Source organism: Petromyzon marinus, chromosome 16 (assembly GCF_048934315.1).
Source record: "Petromyzon marinus isolate PM22_M1 ecotype Great Lakes invasive population chromosome 16, UKy_Petmar_22M1.pri1.0, whole genome shotgun sequence".
NCBI lineage: Eukaryota > Metazoa > Chordata > Hyperoartia > Petromyzontiformes > Petromyzontidae > Petromyzon > Petromyzon marinus.
In genome coordinates, this window is record NC_133682.1 from 839,133 (window position 1) to 853,126 (window position 13,994).

The 13,994-nt window shown below is 53.4% G+C and overlaps 1 protein-coding gene across 1 annotated transcript in view; it reads right to left on the minus strand.

The window, feature by feature from the left end:
• The window catches only part of LOC116943027 (F-BAR and double SH3 domains protein 2-like), a 78,916-nt gene extending 70,501 nt beyond the window's left edge, over positions 1-8,415 (minus strand). Inside the window, exons 1-2 of the mRNA XM_032955631.2 lie at positions 8,043-8,415; positions 4,333-4,430 (exon numbers count right to left, since the gene is read on the minus strand). Of these exons, the coding sequence (XP_032811522.1) occupies positions 4,333-4,430; positions 8,043-8,063 (119 nt within the window). The 5' untranslated portion in view covers positions 8,064-8,415. The remainder of the gene's footprint in view (positions 1-4,332; positions 4,431-8,042) is intronic.
• Between the last annotated feature and the right edge of the window lie 5,579 nt (positions 8,416-13,994).

The following is a 13,994-nucleotide window of genomic DNA, read 5'->3' on the forward strand; positions in this document are numbered from 1 at the left end:
GCGGCATTGAAGAAACTTGCCCCCTTAGTTTTCCTAAAAACTAATTTAATTAGTTATGCACGCTAAAGAAAGCTGCTGTAATATTCAAAAAAATCTTAAATTTAAAAAAAGAAATCATACGTACATGCATGCATTAATCCCAATCCAAGTTAGTTTGACCATTTGTTAAAATGAATATAATAATCCCTATGTGTCATGACTTTTGGGCCATCCTAGATATCAGCTCATCCGGCAGAATGGAGGACTCGGGAGCAGCCGGGCTGAAGCGGTGTGGGGGCCCTGCGGACCGACTGAAACATCGCCATGGGGACAAGAAATCTCTCTCTCTCTCGGCAGTGAGCTCACTGTGGGGCGACACACATGCTCGTAGACCCAAGGGGCTCCTTTTCAACGGCGGCCCAGACGAAGTGGGGAGATTTGACGAGGTAGAGAGATTCACAAGTGTAAAAGGCACGAGTAGGCCGAGACTTCAAAGACACCCTGGGAACCCTCCAGCATCTCCCCGTGTGGCCAGCCCCGCGGCTGCCACTCCGTCACTGGTCCCACCCTGGGTTCCCCCCCCCCACTGTCCGGTGAGAGTCGACGCGTGTCGATTTAATCCGCCGTGTAGTAGTGGGGGCGGTGCGGTTCCATAAAACTTTTACCGAGAAATCTACACCAACGCAGACACCGGGAGCCCGGAAGACTGCCATGAGAGCGGACAGCTCCTGGCCGTGACATCACCGGCTGCGAGTCCCGCACTCGGAACGCGGGCGGTGGTCGCACGTGGCCACCGCCGTAACCGTCCCAAAATAAACACAATCGTCACGGCGGGGCCAGCGGCAACCCCGCCGAGGAATGCGAATGGGGGCAGGGGGGGGAAGTGCGGAAAGAAGGGGAGGGGGGCGGGAGGGGGGTGGGGGCGGAGACGTGGAAGGGGGGGGGGTCCCTTATCGTGGGAGCGAGTTCACGATCGACGTTCAAGGTCCACGCGGTGGCGCCGTATCGCCAAGGCTAGTGACGCAACTCCACCCGCAACGCCTGCAGGTGCAGCCTGTACTGGCAAGCGCTGTTAGTGAGCGCCTCTTAAGGCTGCCATGGATTTGGCTAACTCTACGCACTCAGATAAAGGGAGGAGAAACTAGGGCTAGGGGTGTAGCGTGGTTGGCATAGGCCCCGGTGCAGTTGCACCACCTTCACACTCGAGAGTTGCGCCACTACCCAGGACAGGGTCAGCGACCAGCACCAGCTCGTGTTAGCCACGGCCTAGAGTCCAACCCAGTCTATCAGGACCGTGCCACCTTTGCTCAACACTGCGTGAACAGATTCGGGACCGCTCCTGCGCAGATTTTCTCGCGGTTGAGCTGCCGTTGTTCGACGCGACGTCCAAAGCTTCGCTCCACATGCCAGCGGCTTCTCCGACCACGATGAAGCTGCCGACGCGGGGTAGCCAAACGTCGGATGACATTGCGCCGGATGACATGCGCGGCACGACCCTTAAACCTGGGACGCATCACCAGGATTTACAACCACACACACGCAGACGCTCTCTGTCTCGCTCTCCTCCTGCACCTCGTCTCCTCCTGGCCCTGGGCCAAAGTCTAGCGCGACACTCGGCACGGACAGACGCCCGCGCTGTCCGCCCTCGGGGTCAGGCCGCCCGGACCGACTTCTCCCCCCCCGACCCCCCCCCACCACCATCATAAACCACCACGCGGTTGTTTTATTATTTATTTAAAGGAAATATTTCACCTTGAAAGCCCCCTTGCAAACAGGTCACCTTGCACACAGCTCGTTTGTTGCAAGGTGTCGAAGGTGTCAAGTAACGTTGATATATCGTATACACACACGTACACAAACGCGTACACAAACGCGTACACACACGCACGTTCACATAAACGCGTACACACACATAAACACATATACACTCACGTACACCTACACCGCGGAACGTGTAAAAACGCACGGTGCATCTACTACGCCCTATTCACAGCACGTTGACTGCGTGACCATCGCACCCAGTCACACGCGTCGACGCGCAGGTGAAGCGCGCGGGGCGAGCGCGCGCTCAGGTGTGCGCTCACCGCCACCAGCTCACGGCGGCGGCCGTGCCAAGTGGAGCGCGACGGCGTTAACGCTCCGTGCCCTCATCAAGCCGGCGGTGGACTGCAAAGTGTTTCGATTGTGGTTGGTGAGCGTTTTGTTCGTGGTTATTGGTGTTTGCGTAGTGATTGGTTGGTGTTTGGTTGGTGGTTGAATGGTGTTTGGTTGGTGGTTATTGGTAGTTGATGAGTGATTGGTTGGTAGTTGGTGGGTGTTTGGTTAGCGAAGGGTTGGTGGTTGTTGGACGGAGTCACACTGCACTGCAGAGTAAACATGCGATGGATCACGCATCTTCGAGCTGGGGGGCTTCCTGCCAGGAATTTTTCAGATTCTTTAAAAAACGAGAACATGCTGTTGAGTCGGCTCTGCTGCACAGAGGCTCGCCCATCCGCCCACTCGCCCATTCGCTCGCCGGGTCACTCACTCGGTCATTAGGTCGTAGTGACAGTGGGCCGTTTGACGACTCCCAGCAGCAGCGATCGCGAGCCTGTTTACAGACGGATGCCGCTACTACCACCGCTTCTGTTGGTGGCACGTAGCACGATTAAGCCCCGTGACCCAGCACATTGCCTCTTGTTAATCCACTGCTGGATGACGGCGACCCCACACCGCGTGGGCCGTGGCGGCACAGGTCAGAGATCCAAAACGCCAACGTTGGTTTGACGTTGGGACCAACATTCTCAGGTTTGCTGGCTACAAATTCCAATTGCGTGATTTGAGAAAGAGATCGGAAATGATTTAATCCCAGATGAGATCAGCCCCTGACTGTTTGTCATGAACGCACATTCCATGCGCCGTCCCGGTGGGAGCCGCCACCCACCCAGCCCTCCGAGCCCCCCGGCCCCCAGCCCACGGCTGGAATCCGCACGGATTCGTGGCGCAAGGATGACCTCACTTGCGTCTACACGGTCACAATTTCCCAAACCCGGAGTTCGCGTGACGCAAGCCCCGGGCTCTACGACATCGCCGGTAAACACGAGGCGAGCTCCAAGCAGAGCGTGACCCCCCTCCCCATCCGGCGCAGCGGTGCCCAAAGAGCCAGCGACCCGCGCGCTCCACCAATTCGAGCGTAGAAGCGCGCACCGGCTGTTGACAGGCATCGAGCCGGCACTTATCTCCCGTTCACGGCGCTAAGCCGGCGGTGGAAATTCCCCGTTCCTATGGTGGGGGGGGGGGGGGGGGTAAGTCTATTCAAAAGTCAACCCACTGTTGACCTCCCTGCAAAGTGGTAGTGATTTTATCGGCTGTGTGTCAGGCTGTGTGTGTAGAGTCTGTGTGTAGTGGCTGTGTGTAGAGTCTGTGTGTAGAGGCTGTGTGTAGACGCTGTGTGTGTAGAGGCTGTGTGTAGAGGCTCTGTGTATCAGTCAGCCTGTGTGTGTAGAGTCTGTGTAGACGCTGTGTGTGTAGAGGCTGTGTGTAGAGGCTGTGTGTGTCAGGCTGTGTGTGTAGAGGCTGTGTGTGTAGAGGCTGTGTGTGTAGAGGCTGTGTGTGTAGAGGCTGTGTGTGTAGACGCTGTGTGTGTAGACGCTGTGTGTAGACCCTGTGTGTGTAGACGCTGTGTGTGTAGACGCTGTGTGTGTAGAGGTTGTGTGTCGGGCCTTGCTACGCCGTGGTTACACTTGGTGTCGCGTTGTGTCTCGAGGCCGTGCCAGCTTGTGCAGCCCCGCGATGCGCCGTGTAAACCGAACGCGCGCGGGTACACAGAGCAGCGCTCTCACAGGAATTAAATATCGCTCGGCGCCACACAGAGCCAGCCTTGTGACCAGCTGGCATGCACGAATGCGCACGCACGAATGCGCACGCGCACGACAACAATAACACACATCGCCCCTATAGACTTATGAAACTTTTGGGACAAGTGCCATGAGCGAGTTGCACCGACGAAGGCCGGCATGGCGCACGGCAGGGCGGCCCTGCTTTGCACCACACCCGCCTGCCTTTGTATCCCCAGTGCTGATGTTTTAGACACACCTTCAATCAGGTGCTTACGTCAATAAGGTTGGGTCGACCAAGCGGAGGCCCAGGACCGGTTCAGATAATCAGATAATCTTCACCGATACTGCGAGCGGGAATCGAACTCGGGTCACCGGGTTCATAGAGCGGCGTGCTCACAACCGCACCAGCGCTTCCCACACACATGCACACACATTCGTACACACACTCGTACACACACACGTACACACATGTACGTACACATCCGTACACACAAGTACGAACAGGTACGCACACACGCACGTGTGCACGTCTCACCGGATGTCCTCCAGGAGGTCGCTCTCCTGCTGGTGTTTGGCCGTGAGCCGGGCAAGCTGCTCTGTCTGTGCACACCGCACCTCCTGCGTCACCTTCGCCTGCACCACAACACCACAGCACGTCACAAACACAACCATCAGCACCATCACCACCACCACACCGCGCCACCACCATCAGCGCCACAACCATCACCGCCACGAGCGAGCGGCACTACCAACACCACCATCACTGCTGCCACCAATACAAGATGAATATCTCCTGTGTAGCCAGCCTCTACACGGTGAATATAAATCGCATGTGTGCGTGCGTGTGTGCACTGAATTCCTTATTTAACCGTTCAACCGATGGCATCGGCCCTATCCCAAACGCAGCGCACGAGCGCATGCGTGTTCCTTTATTTGTTTTAGGAATGTAAACACTGTATGAGACACAAAGTCAAAGATTCCCCGCATAGCCTTCAACAGGCTGTTGGGGCAAGTGCTGTTAGCGAACACCTATTGAAGCCGGCATGGCACACGAGCAGGTGGTGTGGCCAGCACTAAGCCCGGCCGCCTTTGTCTCCCCAGTGCTGATGTTTACACACCGCACAACGTTATTCACCAATGTTGCGAGTTTTATTTACATTTTAATTCAAAAGGAATTAAGCCGGGATCCCTCGTGGTCAAGAGTTCGGAGACGCCACAAAGCTTTCCTGGACAACTGCTGGACATCATCACGCTTACCTTCATGACTGTGTGATAACCACCGCTGTCATTGCGAAACCTCACGATGTATTTATTACTCAACGTGGTCTCTGTAACAGTGCTGCCACCAGAATCATCAACATAACTGCCGAGTGTGTGCGACGTCAACACAATGTGCTTGTCACCACTCCCACGTGTCGATATTGTGAACATCAACACAACAACAATAAGCTGCAACGACAGCACCATCTTCACCACCAGCAGCATCATCATCAGTACCACCAGCAGCATCATCAGCACCACCAGCAGCATCATCAGTAGCACCACCACCAACATCATCGTCAGTAGCGCCACCACCAACATCATCATAAGTAGCACCACCACCAACAGAATCATCATCAGCACCACCAGCATCATCATCAGTACCACCACCAACAGCATCATCAGTAGCACCACCAACAGCATCATCAGTAGCACCACCACCAGCAAACATCATCAGTAGCACCACCAACAGCATCATCAGTAGCACCACCAACAGCATCATCAGTAGCACCACCAACAGCATCATCAGTAGCACCACCAGCATCATCATCAGTAGCACCACCAACAGCATCATCAGTAGCACCACCACCAGCAAACATTATCAGTAGCACCACAAGCATCATCATCAGTAGCACCACCAACATCATCATCAGCACCACCACCAAGCATCATCATCAGTACCACCACCAACAGCATCATCAGTAGCACCACCAACAGCATCATCAGTAGCACCACCACCAGCAAATATCATCAGTAGCACCACCAACAGCATCATCAGTAGCACCACCAACAGCATCATCAGTAGCACCACCAACAGCATCATCAGTAGCACCACCACCAGCAAACATTATCAGTAGCACCACAAGCATCATCATCAGTAGCACCACCAACATCATCATCAGCACCACCACCAAGCATCATCATCAGTACCAACAGCATCATCAGTAGCACCACCAACAGCATCATCAGTAGCACCACCACCAACAAACATCATCAGTAGCACCACCAGCATCACCATCAGTAGCACCACCAACAGCATCATCAGTAGCACCACCAACAGCATCATCAGTAGCACCACCAACAGCATCATCAGTAGCACCACAAGCATCATCATCAGTAGCACCACCAACATCATCATCAGCACCACCACCAGCATCATCATCAGTAGCACCACCAACAGCATCATCAGTAGCACCACCACCAGCAGCATAAGTAGCACCATCAACATCATCATCAGTTGCACCACCAGCAGCATCATCATCAGTAGCACCACCAGCATCATCATCAGTAGCACCACCAACATCATCAGCACCACCAGCAGCATCATCAGTAGCACCACCAGCATCATCATCAGCACCGCCACCAGCAGCATCATCATGAACATGAGCGCCACCACCAGCAGCATCATCATCATTAGCACCACCAGCAGCATCAGCAGCATCAGCAGCAGCACCACCAGCAACATAATCATCAGCACCACCAGCAGCATCAGTACCACCACCACCAGCAGCATCATCATCAGCACCGCCATCAGCAGCACCACCATCAGCACCACCTCCTGTCTGCCACGCATTTTCACACCTCGAGAGAACCCAGAACCAGATCACCTGCGAATTATAATAACGGGCTCGTAGATTAAGGGGCAGCGGTAGTGAAGTGGTTAGCACCCGGAGACCTGGGTTAGATTCCCGGACACGGCTAACATCAGTGGCGAGCGATAACGTTAGAAGGGAAGCATAGCTGAGCCTGGAGAGCGCTTGGAATGCAACCACCATGCAGAGGCTGTCACAGAGGGGAGCGTGGCAACAATATGCGTTACTGTACTGAACTCACATGCTCCCTGCACCGACCAGGGTGGTGAAGTATGGTCAATTAACCAAAACGCAACCCACGCGGCGTGGAGCTGGCACGCACATCAGCAGCAGTGGATGGGCAAGGGGCGGAGTGCAATAGATGGAGAATTACGATTAATAACAATCCAACGTTTGGGAACCATCACTCATCTTTGCGTCTGTGTCCTCACATTGCCCACCCCCCCAATCCCAGTCACCCAGCACTTCACTCTCCCCATCAACCCCCGTGACTCCAACACAAAAAACACCACCACCACCAACAACCACCACTCTCACAACAACAGCAGCAGCTGCTGCTGCTCCCCTAACCACGCCGTCAGAGTGGGACGCCAACCCTCTCCCTGCCAGCAGCACCACCTCATCGTCATCTTCATCATCCCCGAGACTCCACACTCGCATCGATGGTGATTCTACGAGCCGTTAAACGGCAGGGATTCTGCACAATAACGGCATGGTGAAGTATCGTCAAACCGCCCCCATGCAAACACGGTTCAGTCCATCAGCCCGTACTGCCCTGACAGACCAAATATCATCCAGCCGCAGGAGCAGCATGTTTGAGCAGCAGGCAAGCTGTGGCCTGGTTTCGACATTTCTGGGTCTCATCCTAAACAAGTGACAGCGACCACCAGCGAGTGTTGTGTAATGTATCGCGTAGCACAGGGCGGGGGCTACTTGCCTATGAACATCGCCTCGTTCGCCAGCATTGGCTCGAGCAAGCCTGGCGCTGCTGATGAGACACCGAGTGTCGAAACCGGCCCACAACGTGCGTCTATAAAGTTGATACATCGGACCATTGGTTCCAGCCAGGCCGGCGCTGCTGATGACAAGCCAGACGGTCCAGACGACTTCCCCACCCCCCGGGTTTAACCAACGTTGATGATGACGAAGATGACCTCCCAAAAGGGCAGTGTGGCTGACGGGATGTAGACAATGATATCCTTGTTGTTATTGTTGTTTAAATAAACGCCGAAGACAAACGTGGGCTCGTGCACTGCGTGGCCACACACCAAGGCGCGTGTGTGCGTGGAGCGACCAGGTGATGCTGCTGCTGCTGCTTCTGCCTCTTACTCCATGCACCCCCCCCAACAACAAAAACCATCCTCCCCGGCACCCCCGGCTGAGCTCATCTTACCTTCCGCGGGGGGGGCTGCATGATGACGCTGATGCTGAATCGTGGGGGGCCCCAGACTCGGGCTGAACTCGGCTCAGCTCAGAGATCATCACACTGGCGAGCCTCCATCGGGCGATCAGCTTTGTTGTTCCTTCTGCTGATGCTGCTGCTGATGCTGCTGCTGATGATGATAATGCTGCTCCTGCTGGTGATGTTGCGGCTGCTGATGCTGCTGCTGATGATGTTGCTGATGGCTATGTTGAATCGCCTTGTGCTGCTGTTGCGAGAGACAGAGGAGTGAGAGGCGGTGGAGGCGAAGAAGGGCGCTGAGCCTGAGAGGGACCCACGAAGGCGCTTCCCGAGGCGGGGACGGGGGAGGGGGCGGGGCGGAGAGGAGGAGGGGCGGGGCAGAGAGGGGGAGGGGGCGGAGTGGGGGAGGGGCTCGGGTGGAGCACGTGGTGCCAAGCCACCGCCCTGAGCTCGCGGAGCTGCAAAGACAAAGGTGCCCCGTGTAGCCTTCAACAGAGCGCTGGGGCAAGTGCCGTGAGCGAGCGGCACACACCGCATCAGGCACTCACTTGAGTCCTCCAGGACGCCCCTGACCGATTCAGATGTCCGCCTCTGTTGTGAGCGGGGATCGAACTCGGGCGGCCGGGTTCGTGGTGCAGCGCGCTAACCACTGCGCCGCCGCTCCTCATAAATCCACACGCGCGCGTGTAACAGGGCACAGCGGTGCACCTACGTGATGCGTCAGCGTGGTGGTGTTTGGTGGTGATGTTGACATGCGGTGAAAGCTTCAATTGTTTTATTGCAGTCGTTAGGCTTTGGCCGCTAACTCCACACACGTCGATTACGGCCGTGACGCCTATTTACATATCCTTACACAGAGACCCGTAGACGTCTCGACTTACATTAAAAAAACACATAATTACATAATGAGCCCATGAAATTTCGCAATAACCCAAAGACTTACGTCAACATATACTTACATAGAGATCCCATGACTCAGATACATACAAAGATACACAAACTTACAAAATTACAGAGAGATCCAGACTCAGACACATGCAAAGGGACCCATAGACTGGCATGGAGACCCAAAGACTAGGACAGACACCCATAGCCTGACACAGAGACCCATAGACTGACACAGACACTCATAGACTGACACAGAGACCCATAGACTGACACAGACACTCATAGACTGACACCGACACCCATAGACTGACACAGAGACCCATAGAATGAAACATATACCCATAGACTGGCACAGAGACCCATAGACTGACACAGAGACCCATAGACTGACACAGACACCCATACACTGACACAGAGACCCATAGACTGACACAGACACCCATAGACTGACACAGAGACCCATAGACTGACACAGACACCCATAGACTGACACAGACACCCATAGACTGACACAGAGACGCATAGACTGGCACAGAGATCCATAGATTGACACAGAGACCCATAGACTGACACAGAGACCCATAGACTGAAACATATACCCATAGACTGGCACAGAGACCCATAAACTGACACAGAGTCGCATAGACTGACACAGACACCCATAGACTGATACCGACACCCATAGACTGGCAGAAAAACCCATCGACTGGCACAGAAACCCTTAGACTGACACAGATACCCATAGACTGACACAGAGACCCATAGACTGACACAGAGACCCATAGACTAACACAGAGACCCATAGACTGACACAGACACCCATAGACTGACACAGAGACGCATAGACTGACACAGACACCCATAGACTGACACAGACACCCATAGACTGACACAGAGACCCATAGACTGACACAGACACCCATAGACTGACACAGACACCCATAGACTGACACAGAGACGCATAGACTGGCACAGAGATCCATAGACTGACACAGAGACCCATAGACTGACACAGGGACCCATAGACTGAAAAATATACCCATAGACTGGCACAGAGACCCATAGACTGACACAGAGTCGCATAGACTGACACAGACACCCATAGACTGATACCGACACCCATAGACTGGCAGAAAAACCCATCGACTGGCACAGAAACCCTTAGACTGACACAGATACCCATAGACTGACACAGAGACCCATAGACTGACACAGAGACCCATAGACTAACACAGAGACCCATAGACTGACACAGACACCCATAGACTGACACAGAGACGCATAGACTGACACAGACACCCATAGACTGACACAGAGACCCATAGACTGACACAGACACCCATAGACTGACACAGAGACCCATAGACTGACACAGAGACCCATAGACTGACACAGACACCCATAGACTGACACAGACACCCATGGACTGGAACAGACACCCATAGACTGACACAGACACCCATAGACTGACACAGAGACCCATAGACTGACACAGACACCCATAGACTGACACAGACACCCATAGACTGACACAGAGACCCATAGACTGACACAGACACCCATATACTGATACCGACACCCATAGACTGGCACAAAAACCCATAGACTGGCACAGACACCCATAGCCTGACACAGAGACCCATAGACTGACACAGACACCCATAGACTGACACAGAGACCCATAGACTGACACAGAGACCCATAGACTGACACAGAGACCCATAGACTGACACAGGCACCCATAGACTGACACAGAGACCCATAGACTGACACAGACACCCATAGACTGACACAGAGACCCATAGACTGGCACAGACACCCATAGACTGACACCGACACCCATAGACTGACACAGACACCCATAGACTGACACAGGGACGCATAGACTGATACGGAGACCCATAGACTAACACAGACACTCATAGACTGACACGGAGACCCATAGACTGACACAGAGACGCATAGACAGGCACAGAGATCCATAGACTGACACAGAGACCCATAGACTGACACAGAGACCCATAGACTGACACAGACACCCATAGACTGACACAGACACCCATAGACTGACACAGAGACCCATAGACGGACACAGCGTCGCATAGACTGACACAGACACTCATAGACTGACACAGAGATCCATAGACTGACACAGACACCCATAGACTGACACAGACACCCATAGACTGACACAGAAACCCATAGACTGACACAGAGTCGCATAGGCTGACACAGACACCCATAGACTGACACAGACACCCATAGACTCACACAGACACCCATAGATTGGCACAGAGACCCATAGACTGACACAGACACCCATAGACTGACACAGACACCCATAGACTGACACAGAGACCCATAGACTGACACAGACACCCATAGACTGACACAGAGACCCATAGACTGACACAAAAACCCATCGACTGGCACAGAAACCCTTAGACTGACACAGAGACCCATAGACTGACACAGAGACCCATAGACTGACACAGAGACCCATTGACTAACACAGAGACCCATAGACTGACACAGACACCCATAGACTGACACAGACACCCATAGACTGACACAGAGACCCATAGACTGACACAGACACCCATAGACTGGCACAGAGACCTATAGACTGACACAGAGACCCATAGACTGACACAGAGACCCATAGACTGACACAGAGGCCCATAGACTGACACAGACACCCATAGACTGACACAGAGACCCATAGACTGACACAGACACCCATAGACTGACACCGAGACCCATAGACTGACACAGACAACCATAGACTGACACAGAGACCCATAGACTGACACAGACACCCAAAGACTGACACAGAGACCCATAGACTGGCACAGACACCCATAGACTGACACAGAGACCCGTAGACTGACACAGACACCCATAGACTGACACAGACACCCATAGACTGACACAGACACCCATAGACTGACACAGAGACCCGTAGACTGACACAGACACCCATAGACTGACACAGACACCCATAGACTGACACAGATACCCATAGACTGACACAGACACCCATAGACTGACACAGAGACTCATAGACTGACACAGAGACCCATAGACTGACACAGACACCCATAGACTGACACCGACACCCATAGACTGACACAGACACCCATAGACTGACACAGAGACCCATAGACTGATACGGAGACCCATAGACTAACACAGACACTCATAGACTGACACGGAGACCCATAGACTGACACAGAGACGCATAGACAGGCACAGAGATCCATAGACTGACACAGAGACCCATAGACTGACACAGAGACCCATAGACTGACACAGAGACCCATAGACTGACACAGACACCGATAGACTGACACAGACACCCATAGACTGACACAGAGACCCATAGACTGACACAGAGTCGCATAGACTGACACAGACACTCATAGACTGACACAGAGATCCATAGACTGACACAGACACCCATAGACTGACACAGAAACCCATAGACTGACACAGAGTCGCATAGACTGACACAGACACCCATAGACTGACACAGACACCCATAGACTCACACAGACACCCATAGACTGGCACAGAGACCCATAGACTGACACAGACACCCATAGACTGACACAGACACCCATAGACTGACACAGACACCCTTAGACTGACACAGAGACCCATAGACTGACACAGAGACCCATAGACTGACACAAAAACCCATCGACTGGCACAGAAACCCTTAGACTGACACAGAGACCCATAGACTGACACAGAGACCGATTGACTAACACAGAGACCCATAGACTGACACAGACACCCATAGACTGACACAGACACCCATAGACTGACACAGAGACCCATACACTGACACAGACACCATAGACTGACACAGAGACCCATAGACTGACACAGAGACCCATAGACTCACACAGACACCCATAGACTGACACAGAGGCCCATAGACTGACACAGACACCCATAGACTGACACAGAGACCCATAGACTGACACAGACACCCATAGACTGACACAGACACCCATAGACTGACACAGAGACCCATAGACTGACACAGACACCCATAGACTGACACAGACACCCATAGACTGACACAGAGACTCATAGACTGACACAGACACCCATAGACTGACTCCCCTGAGCTGCAGCGCCCCCACGCGCACCACGTGGGTCTGTCTCCATTCTTCACAACTCGGGAGCCGTGACGAAGTGGTTCAGAATGAGGAGAGGGTGAGTGATAGGGATTCGACTTTGAGTTAGGGATATGGTTGGCGTGAGGGATAGGGTTGGTGTTAGGAGTTTAGGTAAGGTATGTGATTAGGGTTAGGGCGTATAGTTAGAGTTTGGGGTGAGGGATCGAGTTAGTTCGAGTAGATATGGTTCGGTATAGGATGGCGCTGGGGTTAGGGATTGGTTTAGGTTATGATTACCGTCTTGGCGAGTATTGGGGATAGGGTTGGAATTGGTGGTAGGTATACGGCTTATGGTGTTCGCGGTTAGGGATGCGGTTTGAGTAACACGCAGAATGCGCGCTCGCGTAATATGCGACGTTTTGGGCAATGCATCTTATTCATAGCGCATGAATAGAGGTAGAGCTGACGGAAGGACACGCTTACAAAGTGCACCCCAAGTGACGATGAGCACGCCTTGTCACTTCACAAAGTGCACCCCAAGTGACGATGAGCACGCCTTGTCACTTCACAAAGTGCACCCCAAGTGACGATGAGCACGCCTTGTCGCTTCACAAAGTACACCCCAAGTGACGATGAGCACGCCTTGTCACTTCACAAAGTGCACCCCAAGTGACGATGAGCACTCCTTGTTACTGCACAAAGTGACGATCCGTACACCGGTGACTTCACGGCGGTCTACCGTTCGACTTGTACCTTAAATCCTTGCTCAGTTGAATACGCGTATTGACTCTTATCGACTATGTATATCTTAGTGAGCGCCGTTGGTGCCGGCCTGTATATTTGTATCTGATGATGAGCCATTGCCCGAAACGTCACCTATATTGTTGACGAATGTGCAGCGATGCGGTCGCGTTTATGAACTCGG